Source organism: Sparus aurata, chromosome 24 (genome assembly GCF_900880675.1).
Source record: "Sparus aurata chromosome 24, fSpaAur1.1, whole genome shotgun sequence".
NCBI lineage: Eukaryota > Metazoa > Chordata > Actinopteri > Spariformes > Sparidae > Sparus > Sparus aurata.
The window spans coordinates 14,048,453-14,073,961 of record NC_044210.1 but is presented as its reverse complement, the minus strand read 5'-3'; the positions used below and the strand labels follow the sequence as shown (position 1 = coordinate 14,073,961).

Genomic DNA, 25,509 nt, shown 5'->3' with positions numbered 1-25,509 from the left:
TTCACCCTGAGATTCTCGTTAAGCAGCTAAAATGGAAGAAACGAAGCTAAACAAACAATTAAAAAGCAGGAAATAGGGACTTAAAATAGAGTTTTTGTCTTGGACGCTAAACGCCACTACTTCCGGACTCTGTTGACCATTCAGCGCCCTGCAGACGAGGGCCATCGCTCAGCGGTTCGCCTGGCGCTCTTGATCGAATTAGAACGCAACATCGCCTTCAATATTTCTTGATTATGTCACATATGTATGTGCTTGTGCTGACTCAGCCCTCCATTTGTCTTTTTTTACCCAAATGGGACAATGGTGTCTAATTGGTGACCACCTGCTCTTAGAATCGAATCACGCTCGCCCTGCGTTCAGATTTGCCTGCGAGACAGCTGCGCTTATGATAAACACAATTACCCCCTCTGCGTGACACGTCGGCCATATACGCAATAATCTGCCGTCATGAATCTTCCCGGGTTTTTATGAGGACAGCCAGCTTCACGGGGACATCTGATAACGAGAGACGTGACGGGACGTGTCAATTTTTTCCTTTTTTTTTACGATCGCTGCTGGCTGATGATGCCTGATTTTCCACCATGAAATAATCAAGCTCCGAACCCTGCATGTGACGACTCATCGCCACATGTTTATCTTCCCTCAATGTGAAGTTTTCCAGCCTCCCCCCCCCCCCCCCCCCCCCCCCTCCTCACCCGCCTCCTTCCACTCTCCACAAACTAATTTTCTCACATGGTTAGTGTCATTGTTCATTTAGGACATTAGTGACAGTGAATGCGGGGCAAAGTGGCAGCGATGGCCCCGGCTCTAAGTCAGCCCGGTCCTTTCTCTTCCCCTCTTTAACTGAGCTCCTGTCACCGAGACCCTTTTAATTCCCCCTTTCACCCCTCCGGTGCCCGCCCCCCTCTCGCACTGGTCCTATTGGGGAGCAGACAATAGAGGGTGTCCCCCTCCTCCTCTTCTGCCTCTTCATCCCCCCTTCTCATCTCCCTGGGCCCTCGCAGGCGTCCTGCCTGGTTGAGGTTGCGGGCTCCAGGCTGCAGTTTGTCACAGCCATTCAGCTGAGACTGATTGTGATTGCGGCAGATGGGCTGGAGCCTGGTCCACCACTCGGCCCGGGCAGACCCAAGCACTTCTCTCTCTTTCTTTCTCAGCCCTTTTTTTTTTCTCCCCCCCTCCCGTCTTGCTTTCATATTCTTTCCTTCGCTCCCTTGATCTTGATCTCTTCCTCGGTTGTCCCGATCTATCTGTTGTCAGTGCTCTCCCTTTCTTTCTTGGCGTTGTTTTCCCGATAGCTCTTCAGATTAAAATTGTGCAGCCGGTGCTTTCAGATACATCAACTGGAGATTGTCTTGTTGGGTCTCGGAATGTTGTCAAACTTTACCTTCAAAGAAAATGCATGACACGTTATCTAACAGCGCCTGAAAGCCCCGATCCCCACACCTCTCTGCAGAATACGCCATTTTTACTAACTTTCCAAGCCTGGTTGGATCAGGATCTGAACTTCTGCTTTAACGCCTTGCTCCCCTTCATGACCTTTAAGGGTCGCCCTTCGAAATGTCTTCGGATGATGCGGCCGTTTTTGTTAACTTTCCAAAATGGGCAATCCAACAAGCCCAGTCCCTTTACGCACTGATTGGCCAGTTCGTGCAGGATCCAAACTTTTCTTTGTATGTTAACTTCTGCTCTCACGTCTCGCCCCTCTTGGTTACTCTTTGCCCTGACTTCGAGGGTCGCCCTTCCAAACACTCTTACCTTCAAGCGAGGCTAAACGACACATCTTACCTTGTTAGTTTAAAGCTTACTGAGACTTTTATCGTTGAGGTACTCGTAGTCTTTTTTGCTTTGTGCTCTTCGAACACTTCTAGTCTCTAGTTTCTACCTCTGTGTTTGCACCAAAGGAGCCCAGTTAGTGGAACATCCTGAGCCGGGTGCCTCTTGCTGGTTCACATCCCCTCATCGGCTGGACGACGCATCATACCCTGTTCATTTTAAGCTTACTGAGATCTTTATTGTCGCGGTACTCCTTGTCTTTCTTTTTGCCAGATGCCTCTCTTTCAACCTTGTCTTCTGTTGTCTCTGTGTCTTCTTTGCCACCTTTTCTGCCTCTGTCTTTGTGCCAGAAGAGCCCAGTTAGTAGAAACATCCCAAGCCTCTTGCCTCTTGCCTGCTCACGTCCCCTTGTTGGAGTTAAACCCCCCTCGACTCTGTTGTCACCCCAAAAACTCCTCCTCCTCCTGCCTGCAAACCCCCACCCCAACCTCGCCTCTCCTCCCCTGAGGAAAGAGCCACCTCCACAAGAGGCAGCGGCGCAGCCGTCTCCCTGAACACATGTTAAACGTCCTGCAAAGCCCGAGGAGGAGGGACGCAGTCAGGGAGCTGGAGAGACAGACGAAAGAGATAGAAGCAGAGACAGAGTGAGCAGAGAAATATTCTGAGGAGAGATAAAGCCTGGAGGCGGGGTGGGCGGGAGGGAGGCACACAGAAGAGCCTGTGAGCGTGTGTGCTGGTTAGAGAAAGCACAGCGCAGAGGGAGAGCGTATGTAGCGTGAAGGAAGAGGAGAGCGAGAGTGTCGGGAGAGTCAACGCATGTTGCCAGATTGAGAGAGACAGGGAGGGTAGAGGACAGAAGCAACGAGGAGAAGGAGAAGGAGGCAAGGGTTGTGAGTGCTTGAGGGCGCAGAGAGGAGAAGAGAGGCAGTTCGGTCTCAGTCAAGTAGAGAGAGAGAGAGAGAGGAAGGCAGGCAGGGAGAAGCGTGGAGTCGGCAGTGCTGCATTGTGGATGTAAACTTTATCGTCTGCGGGATCAGTGGGTAGCGGCTGCAGAGCAGGAGGGAAGCGTGCTGGTGGATTACCATGTGTGTCCTCTGAATGCACCAGGATGCTGCATCTCCACCAGGGTAAGAAGCGGACGTTCATCGGCATGCACGCCGCAAAAAAAACCCTGTATTATGTCCTTTGCATTTGTCTTGCTGGTGGATGTACATTGTCCGGGTATCTGTTCATGCACTTCTCTGTTGTCAGCTTTTGCTCAAGAGGGCTCTGTGGTTTTTTTCCTCCTTAAAGAGCTGCAATTACCCCAAGAGAAGGGGGCATAATTCAGACAGCAGATCCGTACACATGTGCAGGGGGATGATGCCTGCTTTGCGCTGAGCCCGATTAGCCAGTTGTAAGGGGGGATTCGCGTGTCCTGTTGCTAGTGGTAACCGCACGGGGCCGGGGCGCTGCATAAACCACTTTGATTCTGATTGATAACAGAAGGAAACGGATACCCGTCGTTCAAGCAGAGGTAAAACAATCGAGCGTTGCAGGGGATTTGTGTGTGCAGGAATGTTTTTTCCTCCCACTGCTCCTTTTTCTTTCTCTCTCTCAGGCAGATTAAGATTTTTCTAGCCGGCCCAGTAATCCCACGCTGAAATGACTGGTTTTGAACTGGGTGCGGATCTGGCTGAATGCTGGAGAATATGGATTACGGGGATGCAGCCTCTCTGTTATGAACTCCGCAGCTTCTTATTAATGGGGCGTGAAGTGCTGCAGCACCAGTGTCCATATGTCAAAGTCACAGCAGGTCAGGAGGTCTTTTCCTCGCACTCAGCTATATTACAGTGAACAGAGAAGGAGGCGAGGATGCTGGCAGAGAGCGCGCCAGTGATGCCAAACGTGGGATTCTGGACACTGGCTTTGTATTTTTAGCCGGATTTGTTATCTCTAAAAACAGAACTGCAAAGGGAACATGAGAATGGGAGCATGGGAGAGCACGGGAGGTATCATCGCTCTCTTTTCTGGTACTGTCAAAGTGCCAGGGAGAAATGCCATTCTCTGTCTTTTTTGAGGTTTTGTGTTTTTTTTTATGCCCTGGGAACTGGTGCTTCCCCACACGAGGGCAAAAAATAGCATCTGCCATGTAGTGGATGCTTTATGGCTGGAGACGCCGATGGATGTTGGCCGATCTGGAATGCAACTATAGTCGAATAAGAGGGGAAGAAAGTAATGTTCCCAAGCACTCATCTACAAATCTAACAAGAAAGACATAGAGAAAGACAACAGTTATAACTGGACTGACCTTCCTTTAACCTGAAATGTTTAACAGCAGTACAGTAGTCCTGGAACTCCCATTATTGCCGTTGTAAGTGCCCTAAGCTACGAGACGCTCATGCATATTGCAAGGTGAACAGTGATGTTGGCTCAAAACAGAGACACTCCCTCAAGATAGTCTGGTCTTGCACAACAAAACCGCCTTGAAATCAAATTGTCCTTCTGGGTTCCTTGAACCTTGTTGCTGTGTAATCGAGTCATCAGCGGTGGCACAACAAACAAGAATATTGTAGTTTTGTTGGTTTGTCAGCAGAATTGCACAGAAACGATGGGGTCTCGACCCAGAATAGACCCCCGGTAACTTTTGGCGTGGATCCAGATTAGGGACGGATCCGGCATTCTTTAACATCGGTTGTTTGGCCACATTGTCATTAATTTCTCACGGAATGATGCGTGGATCTAGATTAAATACGTACGCGAGGCATGTTTAGGCGGCTGGTGAGTGAGGGCAATTTGATTAACATAGATCCGATGAGCTTAAATTATCGTTAAGCAGTTATGAGTGGTTTAAACATTAAAGGGTCAGTCATACAGGGCCATCGAGTTTGATATTGGATTAGCCTTGATTGAATTAAAGGGGAATGTTTGGCCTTTCGCGGAGGTACGCACTGGTTGAACATGTTCAACATTTGCACAAACTAGAACAGAACCGGATCCAATGTTGTGTCATGAACAACAAGCATGTGACCTATTAGTCTTTGAGTCGTAGTGTTTTGGTCAATTAAATCCACGACTTTAGGGGAAATTCCTCTTCCTTGCGACTTTGAATCTGTCATCTACTGTGTATAGATAAATAAATAAAGATACTACAAATAAATCTGTTACTGTAGACAGCCTTTATCCTTCGTGTTTTTGGACTGGATACTTACCAAAGCCTACAGTTTGGCCATTTGGTCGCGTTTCTGCTTCTGGTGTCCATTTAAAGCCTTTATTGGGAGCAGAGCAGCAGCCGGTGATATCATCCCCGCCACCAGGGCAGATGTGTTGCTGCACTGGGCAGTTTGAGCCTGCTGCCCCCTGAAACCTACCTGGGGATTACTGGATAAGAGGATTGCCAAGTGGAGGGATTTGATTTTATAGAATTAAAACTGTAATTCTCTCCATCCCGACCACGCTGCGGTTGCAGCCATTTCTCCCACATTATTACTTTCCCCCCGCCCTCCCCTCGGGGCTGCCTCACTCTTGTCCTACCAACACGTTGCATTACTACATGATGTGTCCTAGTTTTGATTTAAAAGTCACGAGACGGGGCCACATTATGGCAGGAGTTGGCTAAAGTCTCACATGGCCTACATGTGGTCGTAAGCTCCGAAGAGATGGGATGCGAGAAGTTCACCAGTTTGGACAGGAAGTGTGTAATGGGACATTTCGGATGCCCAGTCAACAAAATTAAGACCCCTCCAGCAGATCAAACTCCCTTTAACCCCTCCAACTGTTGCCCGTCACTTTGCCTCTCACTCCTCCACATCCGATTTTCCCAACTTTCCCCCCCTCCCCGTCCGTCCCCCCCTCCTGTATTCGCTGACCCTCAGCCGGCATATTGGGTTCAGGTCAAACTGAATTACTGAGGAATGTTCCCCTGTTCAATGGCCGGCCCAGTGGGCCTCAGCATGGGAGCACTTCCCCTTCATTGACAGCCAGGGGACTTTCATTTTGAAGGAGGGTTGGGTTGGTGGTGGTGGGGGGGCCTCCTTCCAGACAACTTTCCCATATAATTCCCACTGTCTCTGAAATGTGCATTGGTACCGTGGAGCCGTGAGCCAAAGCAGCCGGTTTAATGATGTGTACGTGTGAGGCACATCTCAGGATCTCGCCAGCCCGAGCCTTGTTGAGACTCTGCCTCTGTGACTGCAGGCCATCCAGCTCAATTAAGGGTGCTTTGAATGCATTCCTCCCCTTAGCCTGCTCTACATTTATCTTCCCCCACGAACAGCACGTGGGAACTCTAAAAACAGCCCCGCAGAGCTCTTTCGGGCTGGTATGAACCTGTTTTTGCAAATACATCATCTGAAAAAGAAAAAAAAAAAAACGAAAATTGCTCTGTAAAGGTTTCTGACGGTTTGCCAGGCTGCAGAGAGAAACATGCTGCATTCCCGCTCAAGTCTGAATGTTAAGAAGTTCTCGACTATCAGATGGCTTTTTCTCTCCGTGTCTCCTGTTGGCTTAACTTAGAGTAATGTCACTCAGGGAAAAACATAAAGTTTAATGGTCCGATACGATTTATAACCAATAAAAGGCTTTTTATTTGGTAGCTATCAATGGCTTACTGCGTGCACTGACTGTTTTGCCCGGAGACAAAGCTTTGCCCAGACACCCTCACTGACTGCTAAGTGATGTCATTAGAGACGGAGCATTTTTGTGGTTTTCTAAACGGATGAACACGCTCCATGTGAGTTCACCAAGGTGCGAGGACTCGTGGGTCATTGGGCTTTCAGTCGGCGCTCGTATGGTGGCCATGGTGTGCAAGACACAACGGCGAAACCAAAGAAAACAGACACCGTCCAGTCGGCATTGATCTTTGATCAGGTTGCTGTGATTTCAAATTTGTTGTGTTGTTGTTATTTCCTGTTGTGTTTTCTCTCTTGTTCATTTGATTTTTCAGTTCTTTGTGTTGTTTTCCTCTGACAACGGATAGAAATCAAGTTAGCAATAGAGAAAACAAAAAATCTGGAACTATGACAACTTAAGTATGAAGGCAAATAACAAAACACAACGACATTAACATCTGACCTCAATGTTCGATCAACAAGCATCACTGCTGGTCGGACGGGACGTACTGTACGGCAACTGCTACTTGTTGTTTCGTTGTCCAAATTGTCGTTGAGATTTACGATTTGTTCTTGTGCTTACTGTTTTGTTAATTTGATTTTTGCTTCTGTGTTTTCGTATTTGTCATCGTGAAGGGCACTTCAGGGCAGCGGCTGTGAAATAAGAGTCACATCGGAAAACAACAGAAAAGTTTGGAATCAAGTGACCCTGACGGCAAAACAGAAAACAAAACCATAAAGCAGGAATCACGTCAACTTCTCATTAACTTGATAAGGCTAATTTGTTCTATCGACAAGGGTTGTCGCTGATTGGATTGGATTTGTTGTCGTGTTTTTCTCTTCCCTTTTTTTGTGATTTGCACTTCAAGGCCACCGTAGCTCAGGCTTGAAACACTATTTCTCCTTATCTAACGCCAGTTTTAGTGTCTCGGCTTGCAAACAAAATACTTTTGTTTCCCCTCGCCATGAAAGCTTTTGTTTGTATCTCCCGTTTCTATCCCTTAGAAAACTCACAGGAGTTTCAGCTTTTCGTGGGGGAAAGAAAAAAATCCTCAAATTGGATTTGTTTTTTAGGTCATAGCCGTGCACGCCAACAGTTTACAAGATAATATGGTGTTGTCCTTGTTTACTCTACACCCGCCTCCCCTGCTGACACACTTTCACGGTCGCATGCATGTCACAAGTTTTTAGATCAAAGCAGCCTGAGCCCTCTTTGGAAGCCTTCTCCTCTTGTTTCATATTTCCGTCCTCGTCACGGTGATGCTTTAAACGGAGCGGGACGTTTTACGAGGTTGGAAAAGCAGGTCAGTGTCAGTGTATTTGAGGTTGTTCGGGGCGGGGAATGTCAACAACCTTCAGCTCCCCGCTATCTTGGCTGTAAATCACGGGATAATAGCGGGAGAGACGTTGCAGGACACCGGGCCAGCGGCTGGAGGTGTTGGCGCAGCTGGAAAGGAAACGGAGAGGGATGCTGCTGGAGAAGCTTCACCTCCGTGCCGTAAAAGTCTTTTCCAAACACCTCTCTCGTTGTGCTCCTCGAGCCATTTGGTCTTTACAAACCTTTTTAATGACTTTATTAACGGCGTGCCTGAGCGCCAGAGCTGGAGCGCTATGGCGATGTTCTTGTGACAACTGGAAGAACTTGGACCAGAGGGTGACTGGGACCAAGACACCAGCATGTAGAGTAGTTTGGACTGGACATTATGAGGGGAATCTTAAATCTAGTGATGCAACGGCGTCTGTGAAAGAAAGCTGCCCGGCAACTCGTGCTCTCCAACACCCACGCACCCTTTAATGGGCAGCAGTAGAGATGTCAGCCCCGCGGTTCGAGTGCTTCTATTTACCGTACCTTTGTGTCTATTGTGTGCGAACCGGGCCATTTGTCTGCCTCTCTAAAGGGCTACTGTTTGCCTGCCCCGTCTGAAAACGATGTGTTGACAGCCCGGCGTAAAACACCCTTCAGCCTTTGCATGAGTCAGCAGAACCTTCCAGTGTTTCGGTACAGTAGTAAAATGCGAGTCCCTGCTCTCCAATTACCTGAGCCGAGGCACGCCAGGGTGTGAAGCGCAGAACAATGGACGGAACGTGTGACTTAGCTGAAGTATGTGTGCTGTTTCACCACTGGACATTGTCAACGCTCCTTTTAGAGACAGCAATGCTTAAAAGATGGCGTTTAGAATCAATTAATAAACGAATCAGTGAAGTTTACCGTTACATATCTTTGTCACGCGTGTTTGATGGCTGAATTTGAGGGATTGTAACCAAAGACGTGTGCACACTGGCCGACACAACGATATCGGAATACTTCCTTGTACCAGCGCCAGACCCAAAAGCTCCGTGATCTACAGGCGCTCATAAAGGTGTCAGTACGCTTCATACGAACTGCTTGTCTTCTTACCGAAACAGCATCAGAAACCTTCTCCTCCAGCACCTCACCGATGTCGGAATCTGGGGGGTCTTTTTGCAACTTAACAACTGGATTATATGAATCCTTACGCACCAAAAATAAGTTTGCAGAGACTAAAACGGACGCATGATTTGTCCAACCAACAGTCCAAAACCCAGAAACAGTTCATTTACTGTCTTCTCTTCGGCAGGACAGCCTTTTCCTGCCGCCTTTACGTCTGCAATAGATGCAAAGTCATCTGCCTTTAGACGCAGTTGGATGACACATCATTCATTCCGAGCTCACCCTGGCGTTAGCATCCTCCCGTGCGTAGATGTTTGCATGTAGGGCCTTCTTGGCTTCCCTTTGTTTAGCCTGTCTGCATGGCACCTCACAAAGCGCAGGTAAAGTCCTAAATCACGAGGTAATTGTAGTCCGGCGTGGATGGATGCTTTACTTAAACTCAATTATGTCTCGGCGCGCGTGAGTCAAGCGAGACAACCATCGCTGGAAAAAACTTAAACACACACAGGCGCGGGATTATTACCTGTCAGAATGCGAGCGTGCGGCTGGGAATGCCTTATGATGAGCTCCGTTTCAAAGCAAAGGTATGTCTGAAGGTGTTTTTATGGGAGGAAACTTGCTCCGCATCAAGACATCCTCCCTTCTCCGAGACACCTGCGGTTGTCGGGGTCAAACAACAGCGCGTCTCTTCAGTTTGGACTCATCTCTCTTTTATGATTTGGGCATAAAAGATTCAAAATTTGAGCGTGAGTGTGTTTGCATGTCCTTGCACATCTTCTCCAGTGTGTTTGTACATGTGTGCTCAGGCGTGGGTCTGAGAGTTGCCCCCTTGTGTGTTTCTCACGTCTAGCCTCGTCTTCATTGCGGCGAGTAAAAACCCCCTCCCTCCCCTCGGCGAGCGGGTGCCGCGGCCATTTTTAAAGCACATCTGCTCATCCGCGATGTTTCGTTTTTTTCGTCCGGACAGGAATGCGTCTGTGGCTCGGAAACAATTGAGGTCAGGCCCCGCTCGCAGAGTAAGAAAACATTTAGGGAGACAGACAGTCAGGCAGGGGTAATCCACGCTTGGCGAGAGCATTCCTCAGAGCTCAGGAGGAGTCTCGGAGGATTCCTCACGTCTTGATTTTTCGCTGCTTCAGAAGTTTTTGGGAGATGCATTTTGATCTCATCTTCGGCGTTTAAATCATCGCCCTCGGGTCTGATTTTCTGCAGAGACGAACTCCCTGAAGTTGTTTACACGCAAGGACGAATCAGATCCATCAATCAAAAGTGCAATAAGGTTGCCTGTTGCAATTAAGTTTCACCACAATTAACATTTCCAGAGCTGATGCCCCGGAGGGCTCGATGCTATCGCACAAAGCGCACAAACAAACTCGCTCGACATGTTGACTTTGGAGAAATCTCGCTAATCGTGACCATCTCGACTCTTTCGACTGTGTGATTCATTGCGGCGCGCACGTGTCCAAACACAGTCCGATAACAACGTCTTACACTCGGAGTTATTATAAGTGAGGGTGAAGTTATGTCAGGGTGTTTGGATGGTTGTTGTGTGAGTCATTCTGGTGCAAATCTGCTCTACTGTTCACAGGAAAATCTTCATGAACATCCTTGTTTTGTTATTTTTTCTAAGAACAGAATCGGACTCATTTTCTTCGAAGCATAAAGAAAGAAAACATCCTGTTCAGAAATGTCCCTCCTCGGCGCAGTGAAGAAATTTCAAGGCCACATGGCAGCATGAAAAAAGGCGTGTGTTCTTTGTGTGCTCGCAGCAGAACCTCATCACATTTCACCTCGTCAATAATTGATGGTCTGCCGTGGTGAGGTAAGGCTCAGTGTGCCTGCCTGGCTGGATGGATGGATGGGTGGATGGCTGGGTGGGTGGTTGTGCTGACATGTGGCTCCTGTTTTTTCCGGGGTCCGCGGACGGAGACGGGAGGGTCAGGAACCAGCTGCGAGAGAGGTGGTGGGAACAGACGCGGGTCAGGCCGACGTTCGGCACCCACGATGGCGTGTCTTGGTGATTGATTGGACCTGCCTAATGCATTGGGACCAATTGAACGGTCACAGATGTGCGAGCCCCGCCCCTCAGACGCTTGAAGCAGATGAAAGTGTTTACACTGAGGGCTGAAGCTGATTTCGATGCCATCTTGGTATTTGACTGCAGAAAGGCTCATTAAAGCCTCGAGGAAACATCACTCTGATGAGGCCGAGTGTGTTATGAATACGTGGATTACTGGATGGGACACAATGTGTGTTTTAAAAAGAGATTGAAATCAAGGATAAAACCGGGTGGGAACCCCGAGAAATTAGCGAAATTGGAATGTTGCCAGGTGAAAAATATGGAGGATCAAAACTGTCAAAATTAGGTATAAATAAATTATCAAATAAATAAATAATTATGTGATTAAATGCACAAAAAAAACAATATTAAAAATGAATGTAGGCATTAATTCATACCCCTAACCTACGACAGGCCCAACAGTGCCCTTTAATATGATCAACCCTAATCTAATATCAATTAGAACATATCTTAATCCTCTAGACCCAGATCTTTTTTGGGTGGGGATCTGCGTCAATTTGTATGAATTCATTACTATTATCCACCAAAATGCGTTATGCTCTACCTGGCAATGTTAAAAACAGTGGGGGTAAAAAAAAGTCCTGGATCCGTCCCTTTATCCTGATTCACACCAAAAGTTTAAGGGGTCTATTCTGGGTCGAGACGCATCCTCCATCCAAGTTCCGTGGAAGACTGTTCATCACTTTAGGTTTTATCCTGATTACAAACCAACAAAAACACACAAACACAACATAACTTCCTCGGTGGGGGTAATAAATGAGCAAATTTGATTAAGAAAAAGAAATCAATACAAATGTAATTAAATACAGGAACGATATAAACAAGGAAAATCAATATATGTCACATTTATTTAGAATGTTTATGATTATTCTTCCATAAAAAGCTCTGTTTTTGATCTAAAAATACAAACACAGACATTTTTAAAGCCTCAGGTTGGCAACACCGTTTGTTCCCATCTCGACTTCCACCTCCTGGCAGTTGTAACTCTGTTTTCCTGTCAGCCCTGGTTGGATGTTATAACTTATCAAACGCCTCGATAAGCTCATTGTCCCGACACCGGGGGAGCTGGGGTGAAATTTTGGACCGGTGCAGGCGGTTACATAACCACGAGCCGTAGGAGGATTAAGGATGGGAATGACCGGTCCGGAGTTGGAGCCAAAGCATGTATCCAGAGTCTCTCTGAACAGGATGCCCTATGTGTGCCACGGGGATTGCGTGCGTATCAGGGCTCTTAACCCAGCAGGAGTGCAGACGCTAATACATAAATGCATGGCAGCGCTGCGCTCATCCAAACATTTATGCATCCCTCCCGGCCGGTCTGTGTACATTTGTGGCTCAGGACGATTGAAATGTTTAGCTCGCCGTAAGCCACGATGACAATATTAGGAATACGGTTTACATTTATGCATCTTTTATACTTCCTGATGTCTGCAGTCGTGTCAGTGTGAGTAAGCGCTGCGGCATTATGTGGCGTTTAATCTGTTAACATCGTTCTGTGCAGAGGAGAGATTAACCACAGCTGATAATAAGATGGTGTGCAGCACTGCGAGGCGAATAGGAAACCGAAATGCAACAGACAGCACTTTTTTTTTCTCTTTCATTATGCGCTTAACAGCAAACAATGTACAATGGATTAAAGCACCTGTATGGAGGAGCCGTGATAACAGTGATGAAAACACAGCTAAACGTCTGCCTCCCACAATGCAGTTCAAAGCCGTCCGACGAGTCAGCTCAGGTTGGCGGGCGCTCCCGGCGTGATTGATCCTCGGCCTCTGACAGATCGTGTCCTTGCATGCCACCGCCGCCACCGCGACGCTCTGGAGCAAACAGTCGGGGGTTTACACAGCGTGAGTGTAGGAAACAGGGTTGATTTGCGTCGCGACGAGGCTGGTGTCACGATCACTGCTGTCTTGTCTTATCTGAGAGGTGGGCATGTGGAGCTTTTGATGCTGCTGGAGACGCATCTGAAAGGAAGGCAGGTGATGTTTGAGGTGTGCAAAGTGTGTGTGGGTGGACAGCAGACGGTGTCAGCTGAGAATACGAGAGGAAGACTTCTGTTTGGGTGCAAGCAGGGGTACCAAGTCAGGCTATGTTCATGTTTAACTCGCTGAACTAAAAGAACAAAGACTTTTGTCTCAGCAACAGTCTGAAAACAAAGTCCTGAAACCAGCAATTAGACATTTCAGTCCACTGATTGATGAATCTTCTCACTGTGGAGCTCTCATCTTGTATCCCTGACTTTCTTACAGGTCATGTTACGTCACTTTGTAGATTTATTGTTGGTTTTAACTCATCTTTTTACCGGATAAAGGATTTTAGCCCTTGGATAATTCGCTCAAGCTAACATTAGCGTTGGTTAGCATTGGAGAAACACTTGTTTTTAACACAAAACTGCTGTATTCAGTGTTTCCACTGGTTTTTAATTACTGTGTGTTTGTTTGGGAGAGAATGAGATCTCTGGGGATGATTTGCCTTTTGGTTAAAACTATTTGACACCAGAGGAATCCTAACCTGAAAACACGCTGAGCTAGCGTTAATGGCTAACAGCTAACAGCTCTCAGCACCTCCTGATGCCCTTTGCTCACCTCAGACTGTCTAATTTGAACAGTGGTTGCTCAGTAATGAAGACTCCCATGGTCCCACGCTGCTTCACAACGTCATCAAACTCCATCTTTGGTTGTTGTTTTGATTGAGAGACCTGTAGCTTCAGGAAAGTACAGCATGTTTGATAGAAATTTGGAAATGAAATAGACGAATACATGAACATCATCTGTAAACCTCTATATTCTGTGTTTAGAGTGACGTATTCCGTTCCGTCACTTCAATCCCAATCAAATCGAGATATTTGATTGTGGTAAACTTTTCCCAGCTGTGTAAACCCGGCCTATCAAAGCAGTCAGACTGAGCCAACCCCAAGGCTGTCGTGTCAAGACGTTTATCTGAAGCCGTCGCTCTTACAAAGTTTGTTAAAATATACAAGTTCCACAAAAAAGGGTCAGAACCACATGAGCGTTGTTGAACGCCTCATCATTTGTTACAAATCCAGTCGTATTTTTGGAGTTATGGCCATTGTTTCTAATGGTTGTGAAAACACTGCACTCACCAGAGTAATTAGTGAAATAACAAAGTCTTACCGGGCGAGTAAGAGTTTAGCTTTTCAGCGTTACATAAACTTTATTTGGAAGTAAAATCAGACGTAAGCACGACCGTAATGACTGTAATAACCCCTGATTGCTGAAGGAAAACCTGTCAGATTTCTTTTTTGCTTCATTTTTAGATCTCAGCAATTAACTAAGTAAGTGAAATGTTATTACAAGCAGAAGATACAAAGATAAGACACCAGCTGAGATATAAAGCAGAGTTAAACTTTAAAGGGACAAAGAAGAGGAAATGCCTCCACTGTGGAGTGTATCTGCGGGCTCTATAGGCTGTATATATTTCACACTACACCGTGACTAAACAGGAATTATTTCAGGCCACAGTCTTCGCCTTCATCCTGTACATCCGAGCATGTGATGAAAGCACAAGCTGACAGTTGACCGCGTATACATTCCTCCTCCTCCGCTGCTGTTTTTCTTCCTCTCCGAGCCTCAACATAAAGCTCGGCTGTGTGAATTCCAGCAGCCGATCGTGAGCGGTGTCGACGTGGACCTCCAGCGGTTCCCAGTGACCTGGAATCACCTGGTAGCACCCGAGGCCTTACCGGCAGGCGGCAGGAGGAGGGGGAGTCCAATCTAGCAGGCAGCTGGCAACAGTTCTCTTAAACACACATTTAAAATTTACTTCAGTGTTGCTGTGAATCACAAGTTAATGCAGCAAGAGGCAGACAAAGACCCTGGTCATAAGGACAAGCAAGGACAAAACTGTACATGAGATTATGGCAAGAATGTGAGGCTAAAACTTGTAATCCTTGTAGTAAGATTGGTTAATAAGTAATAAGGCCAATATAAGTCCTTACAAGATGCTTATTAACATTAAAAAGCCTATTTTAGTGTTAAGTATAGTATAATAAACACATTTATGGTTAAGAAGCTTGTTAACAATTCATAGGCTACCTATAAAACAAGGAATCTGTCCGCCTGTTGGTTTGTGACGCACATATCTTGAGAACCATTCATCTAATAGACTATACACTTGGCAGGCTTGTTAATGAGGTCCAAAGAAAGTGCAGTGTCAAATTTGGTGTGATTTGGACAAGTGATATATTTCATATTCATATATATTCATATTTAATAAACAGTGCAGCAGTGGGGGCGTGGCTTCAGTGCTCTGTCTCCATGACTCTGCTGACTGAAGCTGGGCTCACATGTGATCACTCATTGGGGACGCAGATGTAATAAAGATGGCGAACGCGATGCAGTGAGGAAAAAACAAAAGTAGAAGGAGATTTTTAAGTTTCCCTCAACAGTAGCATTAGCAGGCAGCACCGTCATCTGCTCTGGGATACATCTCTTATTGGTTTTTGTGGTCCAGCTCGGAAAGTACCGGTGTAATCATCCAGATTTTAAATCTTAAATATCAGGGAAAAAAAGCCTGGGAGGCTTAAAACTGGATCTGTAAAACCCCTTCGCATCACCAGATAAATAAAGCAACAAAAAGCTCAGAAAACAACAAACTATTACTGTAATTACAGTATGAGCAACTCAGAAAACTTTAGAGGTCCATAAAGTGTCTCGTTACTGCTTAAAAATGTCTTTAAATCACACAATATGTGTTTATGATGCTATTTTTAATGCTCATCTCCTCTTATTAATGTCAAGAAGCGTCTTGTGAGGACTTACTACCAGTTGAGTAACGCTCATCACAAGGTTCTGAATCAAATATGATATAATTCCACACCGAACGTTGCACATTTTCACTCGAGCACTGTTGTGACTGCCGCTCGTGCCAGTTACTATAATTATGTTTAACACACAGAATGTCAAATTGCTCTATATTTGGCGCTGATTTTCTCCGGGCGCAGTTGGCTCATGCTCCGTCGCTCCTGGAACATGCCTGTGCATAAGTGGCCTGAAACTTAACCCCTTACAGGGCCGACGCTCAGCCATAACACAGACTAGAGGAATGCCAGGTCGGTCCTGTTTAACAAAACAATATCTGCGCTGAGGACTTCCAGAGACGGGTTTCTTTTTTTTTTTTCTGAAGGTGGTGTAATGGTTTGAAGCACACGGCATGTTGTAATAGGAAGAGACACATTGTGTAACTGGAACATGAGCGTGTTAGTCGGCCTCAGGTGTGCTGCAACACTCTCTCACACAGGCTCTTTTGCTTGTATTTACGAGCAGTCGCACACATAAAAACACCTTCACCTGAATGAATGCGCGTCCCCACACCCACGTTTACGAACGCACAACCACACAAACTTTCCCACATGAGCCTAAACGCACTAATGCAAACACACACCCAAACACACCTCCTTGTCTCACAGCCTCGGCACTTTGCTCGACTGCCTCCTGGATTTGTCACCCTGTGAGTTTCACAATCGGCGTGCCAGGCTCGGCTTCGCCTGGTCCCCGGGGGTTTGGAATGGATGCCATCGGCAGCGGCGTTAGCTCGTAGCTCAGTCCAGACGCTCGAATCATCCGTCAAACATACATCCCCAGCTGAACTTCTTAATCACCAAGGGTTTTTCCCGGCAGGTAAGCCGCTCAGAAACAATGATGTCTTGTCAAAAGCGACGAGAAGACGGGTGCTTTGGGTGTCTGCTCCAGCTAAAGAAATGTGAGAAATGTGCAGGTGATTGTGATTACTTGTGGCTGTCTGCTGTCCACACTCCTTTATTAGGTCCCATGGTGCCATATTAGGTGGTTTTGAGTGTGTGTGTGGTGTATTGTTGTTGAACAAAGAGAGTCAAGAACAATACAGTGAGGGGAAAACTTCAGTTGCATGTGTCATACACACCAGATGTCCTGATTTTATTCTTATGTGCTTTTATTCTTCTACTGTTGTTGATGACTTTTGCACTTTTTTGTCAATATTTGTACATAGACTCTGCATTTACTGTCCTAAAAGACAAAGAAAAACAACATTATTTGACTGTTTGACCTTAAAGTTACAACTTCAGAATGATTTTGATGCTTCACCGTAACAGTAAAGCTGTCAATTCTACTCTGCAACCCGACAGCCTATATTTGTACTATTTGACTTTCCCGATAGACAGAAAGCTTTACTTGTTGCTAAAGTAACCGCTAACTGCTGCTGTTGTCAGCTTCTTGGCTTATCTGATATTACATGTGATCATTTTGTTACAAAAACCTGGGATTTGTACTCATGACACTGACAACGATTTCTACATAATGTTGCTTTTTTCTTTCGATCGACTAATTGTTTAATAAGTGCAGCTCGTATTCTTGGTTTTATTTGAAGAAGCTTGTGAAAAACACCTGGGTCCAAGATATATGTCCTTTGGGACCGAAAACATACTCAACCTACTTGCTAATTAATGCATGAATTAGCTTAATTAGCATCTTCATTAGCATTCCTGACTGTTTGTAAGGGCATCAGTGCCTCTGTGTTGACTGGTGTAAAACAACATTTAGAGCAGTGGTTCTCAACCTTTTCGCGACCCCTGGACATGAACTCGCGACCCTCTTCGGGGCCCCGACCCTCATCTTGAGAACCAGTAAATGAGCACTTTATTTACATCTTTTTAAAAGCAGTGTTTCACATTAAATATCAGGGATTTTTGGAGGTTCAAGCACATGTTTCTCTGCCAGCGGAGGTGTTTTCCTCCTCAACACTTGTGTTGCGCTTTCAGATGAAAAAAAAGAAAAGAAAAAAACACCACTTGCAGGCTGTCAAGCTTTCAAAAGCCAAGCGCATACGTCTCGTCTCCTGGAGCAGCAGGGCTTCAGTTGTGCTTCAGTTGTTGTGATTCCTCAGGAGACGCCGTAAAACAAGCTTCTTTATTATCCGTGCTAGTGTGCCAAGATTTATCCCATTAAAGTCTGGAATGCCCTCACGTGGGAAAAGGGATTGGACGTGCACAGTCAATTTCTTTGTTTAGCCTGTTTCACGTGTGTGTGTTTGTGTGTGAGGGAGAGTCTGTTATGAGTGAGGATGCCCTGCTTTTTGTTTCCTCTGAGCTATTTCTGTCCGGACAGAACTGCGAGCTCTCTGTTTTTTTGCGTGGTTAGCGGACGACCCCATCTCCTCGCCGTGTTGGTGTGTGTGTGTGTGTGTGTCATCTGCTGATTTGCTGGCAGGCTTGTGTGGGTTTTTTTTCTCCCCATAAAGACAGAGTCAGCAGGGAGAAAGAAGCGTTGGTTGATTCAGGGACATTTTGGGGGGAAAATGCTGGCTTGAAAACAGAAAAACTAAACATTACGGTGCCGGTTGAATGCAAAAATATTGGTGTTAGTTTCTGGATTCTGACCCGACCGCCTGTGTCACCCACTTAGCGATGATCACACGTTGACTCACCCTCATTTTCTCTCTTCCTTCCTCTGTTTAGGGAAAAGCTGGCCGTGGCTCGCCTGCAGAGGGAAGTCGCACGGAGCAAGAGCGAAGGAACAATGGTAAAATACAGTGGAGCTACCCGTCCCCTATAATCTGTGCAAAGCCGAACGAGCCACAGTATGCACACTTCACACACACACACACACCCACACACACTGTCAAGCGCTGCCAAGCCTCCAAAGTCCATCTTTAGTGTCTCAGCACCTCATCGGTCGATCTTGAAGAAGACAATTCAGGAGAAAATCTGTTTTTCATGACCATTTTAAGAAAAAGAACTATAAATTACTTTTCCCAAATCTAAAACGTCTAGTTCATTAGACGTATTTAACAAGTTTTGTCATTAAAGCTGCTTTTCCAACTCTTTGTCCATAAATATGGCAGTTATTCTTGTCTAAAATGATGTAAAATAGCTCCTTTTAAAATTGAAAGACCTAAAACATACCCTTCACTAAATACATGCCCCTAAGTCATCCATGAAACAAGGAAAAATGCTGGAAAAGCACTCCTAAGCAGGTATTTTTTAGCCATAAGATGCAATACCAAACAATACAGGGGTTAAGGTTAGCAACATGGCTACTGTCACAATTTGACCAAGAAGCCTTGATATCAAGTCACGTCGGGAAGGAGGAGCACATATCAGCGAGGGAACAGGCATAGACACAACAACGGAGCGCTCTCCATTGAGTGAAAGTCCGTCCTTTCACTCAATGGAGCATTATCCATTGAGTGAAAGCCCGTCTGTTGTACATTTCTTTTGCAGTGTAGAGTTCTCACAGTTATTCCAGTTATTTCTCCGTTATCTGGGGTCAGCGACCATTCCACTTCCCCCGTTTTGGTCTTGCTTCCTTTTTTCCAATTTGGTTTTGTGGGAAAAATCCAGTCCCGCAGACCGAGTAGCGCAGTGAGAGGTTTTATAAAGAAACAATCTACGTGCGGGTTGTGTCATTTTTCCGCAGCCATCACATGTGACATCAGCATTTACTCAAATGAACAATGACAAAGAATCAGAGCGCTCATTGTCATCTTTGTATATTTTCGATCATCTGTTCTTTGAAGAAACATTTTCAGCTCAGAAAAACAAAGATTATCGTTTGAATAAACTTCAGCGTTGTGTTCAGGTGCCCGGTCAGGTTGTGTAACATTACAAAGCGGCAGCTGTGGCTTAATCCGTCAACACTGCATTGTGCTAAGCTTTCCTGGAAATTGCTGATACTGAGCTTTCTCTTCTTCTATTAAGAGAACTTGTGTAAGCAGAGAGAAAGAAGCCAAGAGGAGGTGGAGATCTGCATACATACATACATACATATATACATATATATATATATATATATATATATATATAAACATACTGTATATCTGTGTTTCTGTTTGCATATTTGCCTCCGTGTGCACACAGCGGCCATGTGTGTCTACGGGGAGGTCAGAAAGTGAAAAACCACGTGACCAAGCGGAGCTCAGCTGATTGCAGCCTCCGAGCAGAGGCTCTAACCGCAGGCCCAGCTGTTCGACTGCACCCCAGTGACGCCTCTGATTCCCTTTATGGCAGCCGGCCTAAAGCAACAGCACACAAGGGCTGATACAAGACGAGATTTTCACACTGCTCTCCTGTGATTCTCCCGCTATTGATCCCTGAAGGAGGAGCGCTTGTTTTCCCTCCCAGCTTCTCCCCGCACGGTGGGATCACTGGGTCGGAAGGCAAGGGTTCAGCCAGTTGCCAGTTGTTGCTCAAGGGCGCTTCAGCACAGCAGAATCTTACTGTCACTGAAGCTAATTTTAGCTTCATGCAGTGGACCAGAGACATACTAAACAGCGTGCTGGGGCTTTACGGAGAAGGGAATCTACCGTGTGATTGGTTCCTCTTGCGGAAAATTAGTTTAATGCATTTGATTTGCATCCATTCATGAATGTAAACATTGAATAGCTCAGAGTAGAAAAGAGATAAATGCATGTACTTTCCAAAAGTAGTTTACCGCAATCGACTCTGTGAACTCTCTGTGACTCTTCCGATACCGTCGGCCCAGTTATGGATGTCTGTATAGGACACAAAGGTCCAGTATTGATTGCCACAAATGGAATGGAATGCGTGCATCGTCCAACAAACCCCTACGTATCACTGCATGACCATCAGAGCGTCATGTGAGCAGCCAGAGGTGTATCCAGTGACGCACGTTGCATTGTTGGAATAAACGTATCTAATCTGATCAGTTAAACTCACTTTCACACCTGCAGTTTGGTTCACTTGATGCGCAGCGAAGGAAAAGAAAATGAAGCTTTGTAGTTTTTGCCCATTTTTGTGTTCCCGCTAGCTGGAACCACCTCAGTTGGAAGACTCTGGCCCGATCCAACCCGACTGAATGGGGTTGAGAGGCGATGGTGTAAACCTTTTTACGATCCGTTCAATAGGAAAATCTTTGTCTCTAACAAGCCATGAAATCGCTTAATCCAATCGCCTCTCTCAGGTTTGAGTAAATAAACTCTTTCTTTGAATGTTTGCACCGTGTTGGGGTGACGTTAGGTGATGTGAATTTTCCTGGAGGGACAGAAACATTGCGAATGTATCGCGTAAGAAAATCACAGGCAACGTTTAACCTTTTCACCAAATTGGGCTCTACATTTACTGATTATCAAAGAAATATGAATACTTTTTTGAATGGGAATCAGGCAATTCTTTTCTATGAGGAGCCTTTCTGCCAAATTCCATTTTAAATCTCTCACTTTATAGGTTTCTGTGCCTTATCGGCCAATTTATATCTGCAGATTAGACCCTTTACAGTGAGTGGAAACACTTTTAGGCACACATTTTATCGAATCACTTTGTTTCCTGTCCGAGAAACTGTCAAAAACAGTAATACTGACCATCAAACCGACGCTACTGACTGAATTATAAATGAAACAAGACGCGTGAAAAGAAAAATCGAAACTTAAATGTCTATCCCACTGACTGACAGCAGGTCAAGCTGCACTCGTGCTGCGCTTTATGGGTTCATTTATCTTCTCTGGTGGTCAGAAAGAAGTAGCCTGCAGCCAGACTCCGTATGTCATAAATAACGCCGGACAGCTAGAAACAAGATAGCAGCTGTCAAATAGCTGAATGAGGAAGTGCCGTAACAAAACGGTGTTGTTGCAGTTGTTTGTCTGCACCTCCGCTCCACTGACAGTGTTTACATCAGCCTGAAAGGATCCTGTGACACTTGATTTGCTTGATTGCTCTTGATTTGTGGTACCGCCGAGGTCACGTTCTTACTCTCTTCAGTAACGTAATGCAGCGCCGTGTGTCCGCACCTCAAGGTTAGACCTCAGTGTGTCAGCGCCTCATCCTGTAACACTAACCTCGCATCCTCTGACTTCAGAAAAAACACGCCGCACCGCGAGACACTACCAAACGGCCTCACGCGAGTGCATGACATGCTAATTATTACTTTAGAGGGGTGTGTGAGCTGCAGTCTGCACATGCGCGGAGTTAAGAGACGGAGAGGAGGATGAGTTATCTGTGCCAGACAGGAGGAGGGTGAGGGGAGGTTGGAGGAAGAAAGGGAGGAGGGGGGATATCACTAAGCTCCATTTGAAATTGGGATTATCCCCGTTGGAGTCCCCTTGCACTCTCTCTCTCCGGCATTCCTGGGAGGCTTCGAAGCTCGGGCACGGTCCTTCAATAGAAATGAGAAAGAGACTGCTGCATCAAGGAGATAATTGTCAAAAGTGCTGGCGGTGTGCAGTGGGAACTGCTCACCAGCCAGCCTGTGTGCCCTGCAGATCCCCTTCACCCCGACGCCCGCTTCTTCCATGCCCACTTTCCCAACCCCCATCTTCTCCTGCCAAGGGACCAACCTCGAGAGATTAAAACAGCCTCGGACTTTTGAAGTCTCTCCGCCCCGCCTCTGAATCTGATGCCTCCTTCTATACAGCCATTAGTGTCTTCTGTGAAACGGGATCAGAGGACGCGGCGGTGCCACCCAATCGCGGTTCTGCGCTGGGGACGTGTTACTCTGCACCATTACTACCGGGGCGAAGAATGTGAAAGGCATCTTTATGATTGAGTACACAGTGCTGCAATTGTAAGCCTCAGGTCTCGCTTGCACACTTGAGTGTAAATGAAACAGCATTAACAGCGCAGTTTACAGACGAGCATGTGTTTTAATTGGGTCTCCTGTTGTGAAACACGACGGCTACTGGCAGTGAAGGAGCACAACACTCTTTTGTTATAGATCCCCTTTGATTAATTTGCAGGGGAATCAGCACTTGCGTAGTATTTCACCGCAAAAATGGCCACACAAGATGCATTTGTTGTTGGTTTGAAGCGATACGGTCTAGATGTACCCGTCCAAGACCACCGTTAGGGTTTGGACATGGTGCTTTTGGCCTGCTCCGCAAAGCGCGATCTTGAAGGCTCCTGCAAGAACAACACTGGAGTTCCCCGTTAAGTGTTCAACAGAGCACAGGTCACCGTTTATTCAGTTTCTTTCCAACAAGCCTGCCCTGTCTGTCTCGAGTCAAACCGCTCATTCACGGCCGTCGCTGCTGTAGGTTTTCTCTGGAATTCTTCACACCCTGAACCCAGAGGCGTGGTGCAGGGCAGGGCCGCTGTCTGTCTCCAGCTATCGTTTGATGCCACTCTGAAGTGCAATCTAAGTCCGTCAGGGGCAGGATGCTGGGTTTCCTGTCAGAGGGGAGAAAACAGAAGGGCGCATGGAGGCTCGTAAAGGCAGCGCCGCCCGCACCGCTGAGGGGGCTGGGCTCTCCATTAAAGAGGCATTTAAAACTGTTGGGTAAGATTATGACCACTGGAAACGGCTGTCTAAACAACATGTGAAAATAAACGATCTGGCTTTGAGAGAAACTGGCTTTATTTTTCTTTGGGTTTTTGCGGACGCTCTCTGATATCCGAGCCTCGAAACATACAGCAGATCCCGTTGATTTGTTCGCCGCCCGAGTGAAGTCTACACACGGAAGATAAAGGGAAGCTTTTTTTTTGCTTGAACTTGGGCTTAATTGTGTTATTTAAAAAAATCAGATCCCTCCAGAGTATTTCATGTAGAAAATGAAGTTAAGATAAGAGCTGCTGTGAATATAAAAATGGGGGGAGCGGGTGGCACAGTATGGCAAAAAAAGGGGCCTGGAGCCAAGATAGGAATCAGCTATTTCTGTCCATGAAAACAGATTTCTCATGTGCTACAGTCTGCAAGATTATATGTGACACTGTTTGTACCACTGCATCAAGAAAAATGTACTTTTGAAATTGGCTACCCGAGAGGACTGAATGCCAGGTTTTATAAAGTCATTTGGTGGTGAATCACTCCATCTTTTCTCCTGCTTCACATCCTTTGAGAACATCTTGATAAAGGTACAGTTGAGTGAGGATACAATCCAGTGTCCTGATGGATTATTTCCATATCGCTTGAGAACAAATGACAATCGTCAGCAAATAGTTTGACCTTCTACGTTTGTGGTTAGAAGTTAGAGTTGTTGGCGACCGTGGTGCGGACTAGGTTTACATCCCGTCTCAGACCTGCATGAATGTTTAACTTTTTACCAACCAAACCATCTAACCCATAAACAGAAGAAGAAGCTTTTAGGACTGAAAAGAACCGCAAATGTGAAAGTGATACACGATAGCCCAAAATACTCGTCTACAAAAGCAATTGGTGACCCAGCGGATGAGTTTAAACATCATCTTTAACCCTAACCGTCATTGTTTTAGCTCTCCGACCTTAAAGTTTATTTTCCACAGCTATAATTGTGCCCCAACCTTAACCAAATGTTTAAGTTGTGTAAATATACCTGAACCAGACCGAAACATTGTTTAAATATTGCATGGCTCGCTGCAGGTTGCTTCAACTGTTCTAAGATTTCAATATAAATACAGTTTTAAAGGTTTGTATTTTATGGTTTAAATACAATTGCCCTGCTAATTAACACTGTTTAAAGTAACGAGCTCCATCGCTTGATAGACGATTGGCAGCCTTTACTCTTCATCTTTTGGTAAACTGGGTCAGATTTTTATTAGAAATCTTCTTGGATTCATGTCCAACGTATAACACAAAGACAACTAATATTCTTCCTGTAGAAAACTGAGCCAAAGCTTTTCCCAAGTTGGACGAGAAAACGAAGGCGCACAGGGAGTGTAAATTGTTGGCGGTGTTAATTCTGAGTTGGAGCCTCCACTTGGCGTAATCAGGGTTTAATTAGTTTTGCTGTAATTAGATCAAGGTATCGTTGTTTATGTGACAGTGATTTATTACTGTTTGAACTACCAATTGAAGCACCTTCAGGACTGACATCTTTTGTAGGGTGCCTGCAGCAGATAAAGACGGGTTTTAAGGGGCTCCCAGCTTTTAAAAAGACTGTGAGAAAGGTTTCGGTCCTTGTGTAGATCCACCGCTGAGGGACCCTCATAGAGTGTTTCTGACAGCTGTTTGGAGGATGCGTGACAGCGTGGAGGTTTGGGGACCGAGGGGGGACTCAGGTGCCGTCTCTGCAGATTGGCCTTATCAGCCACGGACAGGGGCGAGGGCCGAGATGGGGTCCCCCAAAGCGCTCAGCACATTCACCGTCTGACAAGCGCTGACAGCCAGGCCCAAATCGCATCTCCACACCGTCTCTTTCACCCACTCTCCGGAGTGTATTTGTGTGACTGAATGACTCGGGAGTGCGTGGGTTGGTGGTGGGGGGAGCTCCCTTGGCAATGATAAATGGGCCACTCATATGATTTAGCATATTCCTGGGGTGTGTGTATTATTTGCTATAGTGCCCGCGGCTGTCTGAGGGAGAAGTGGTACACTCTAATGTAGTGGCTCTCCATGATAATTGAATTGATGGAGCCCTGGGGGACGCAGACTTTTTTTTTTTTTTTTTTCAGTGAATAAAAACACTGTTTAAACTAAAACAATGTTTCTATAACAAGTCATCTCGCAAAAACATATGTTCCCGGAAGATTTTCCCCATAAAGAAACACATACATCCCCCTTTGTTTCCATTATGTGCAGAGCTCTTTGTCAGGCGTGGAACAATGTAGACCATCATTAATATTATATCCAAAAACATACGTTGAATTACATTTAATTTACATGCAAGTTAACGTTTTAGTGGGTAATGAAGCCCATATACATCTTTATAAGATGCTTTTTAACACTATTATATATTAAGAGGACAATATTTATGTGTATATATATAATAATAGCATCTTGAAGATGTTTGTTGTT

The 25,509-nt window shown here is 45.8% G+C and overlaps 1 protein-coding gene across 4 annotated transcripts in view; it reads left to right on the top strand.

The window, feature by feature from the left end:
• LOC115577099 (nck-associated protein 5-like) overlaps positions 1 to 25,509 on the top strand; it is a 154,151-nt gene that overhangs the window by 63,398 nt on the left and 65,244 nt on the right. For 2 of the 4 annotated variants that reach the window (XM_030409905.1, XM_030409906.1), the window contains one exon: positions 18,306 to 18,369. In XM_030409905.1, the coding sequence (XP_030265765.1) occupies positions 18,306 to 18,369 (64 nt within the window). Of the gene's footprint in view, positions 1 to 2,465; positions 2,901 to 3,259; positions 3,290 to 18,305; positions 18,370 to 25,509 lie in introns of those variants that run through there. The other 2 variants (XM_030409907.1, XM_030409909.1) reach the window with 2 other exon arrangements.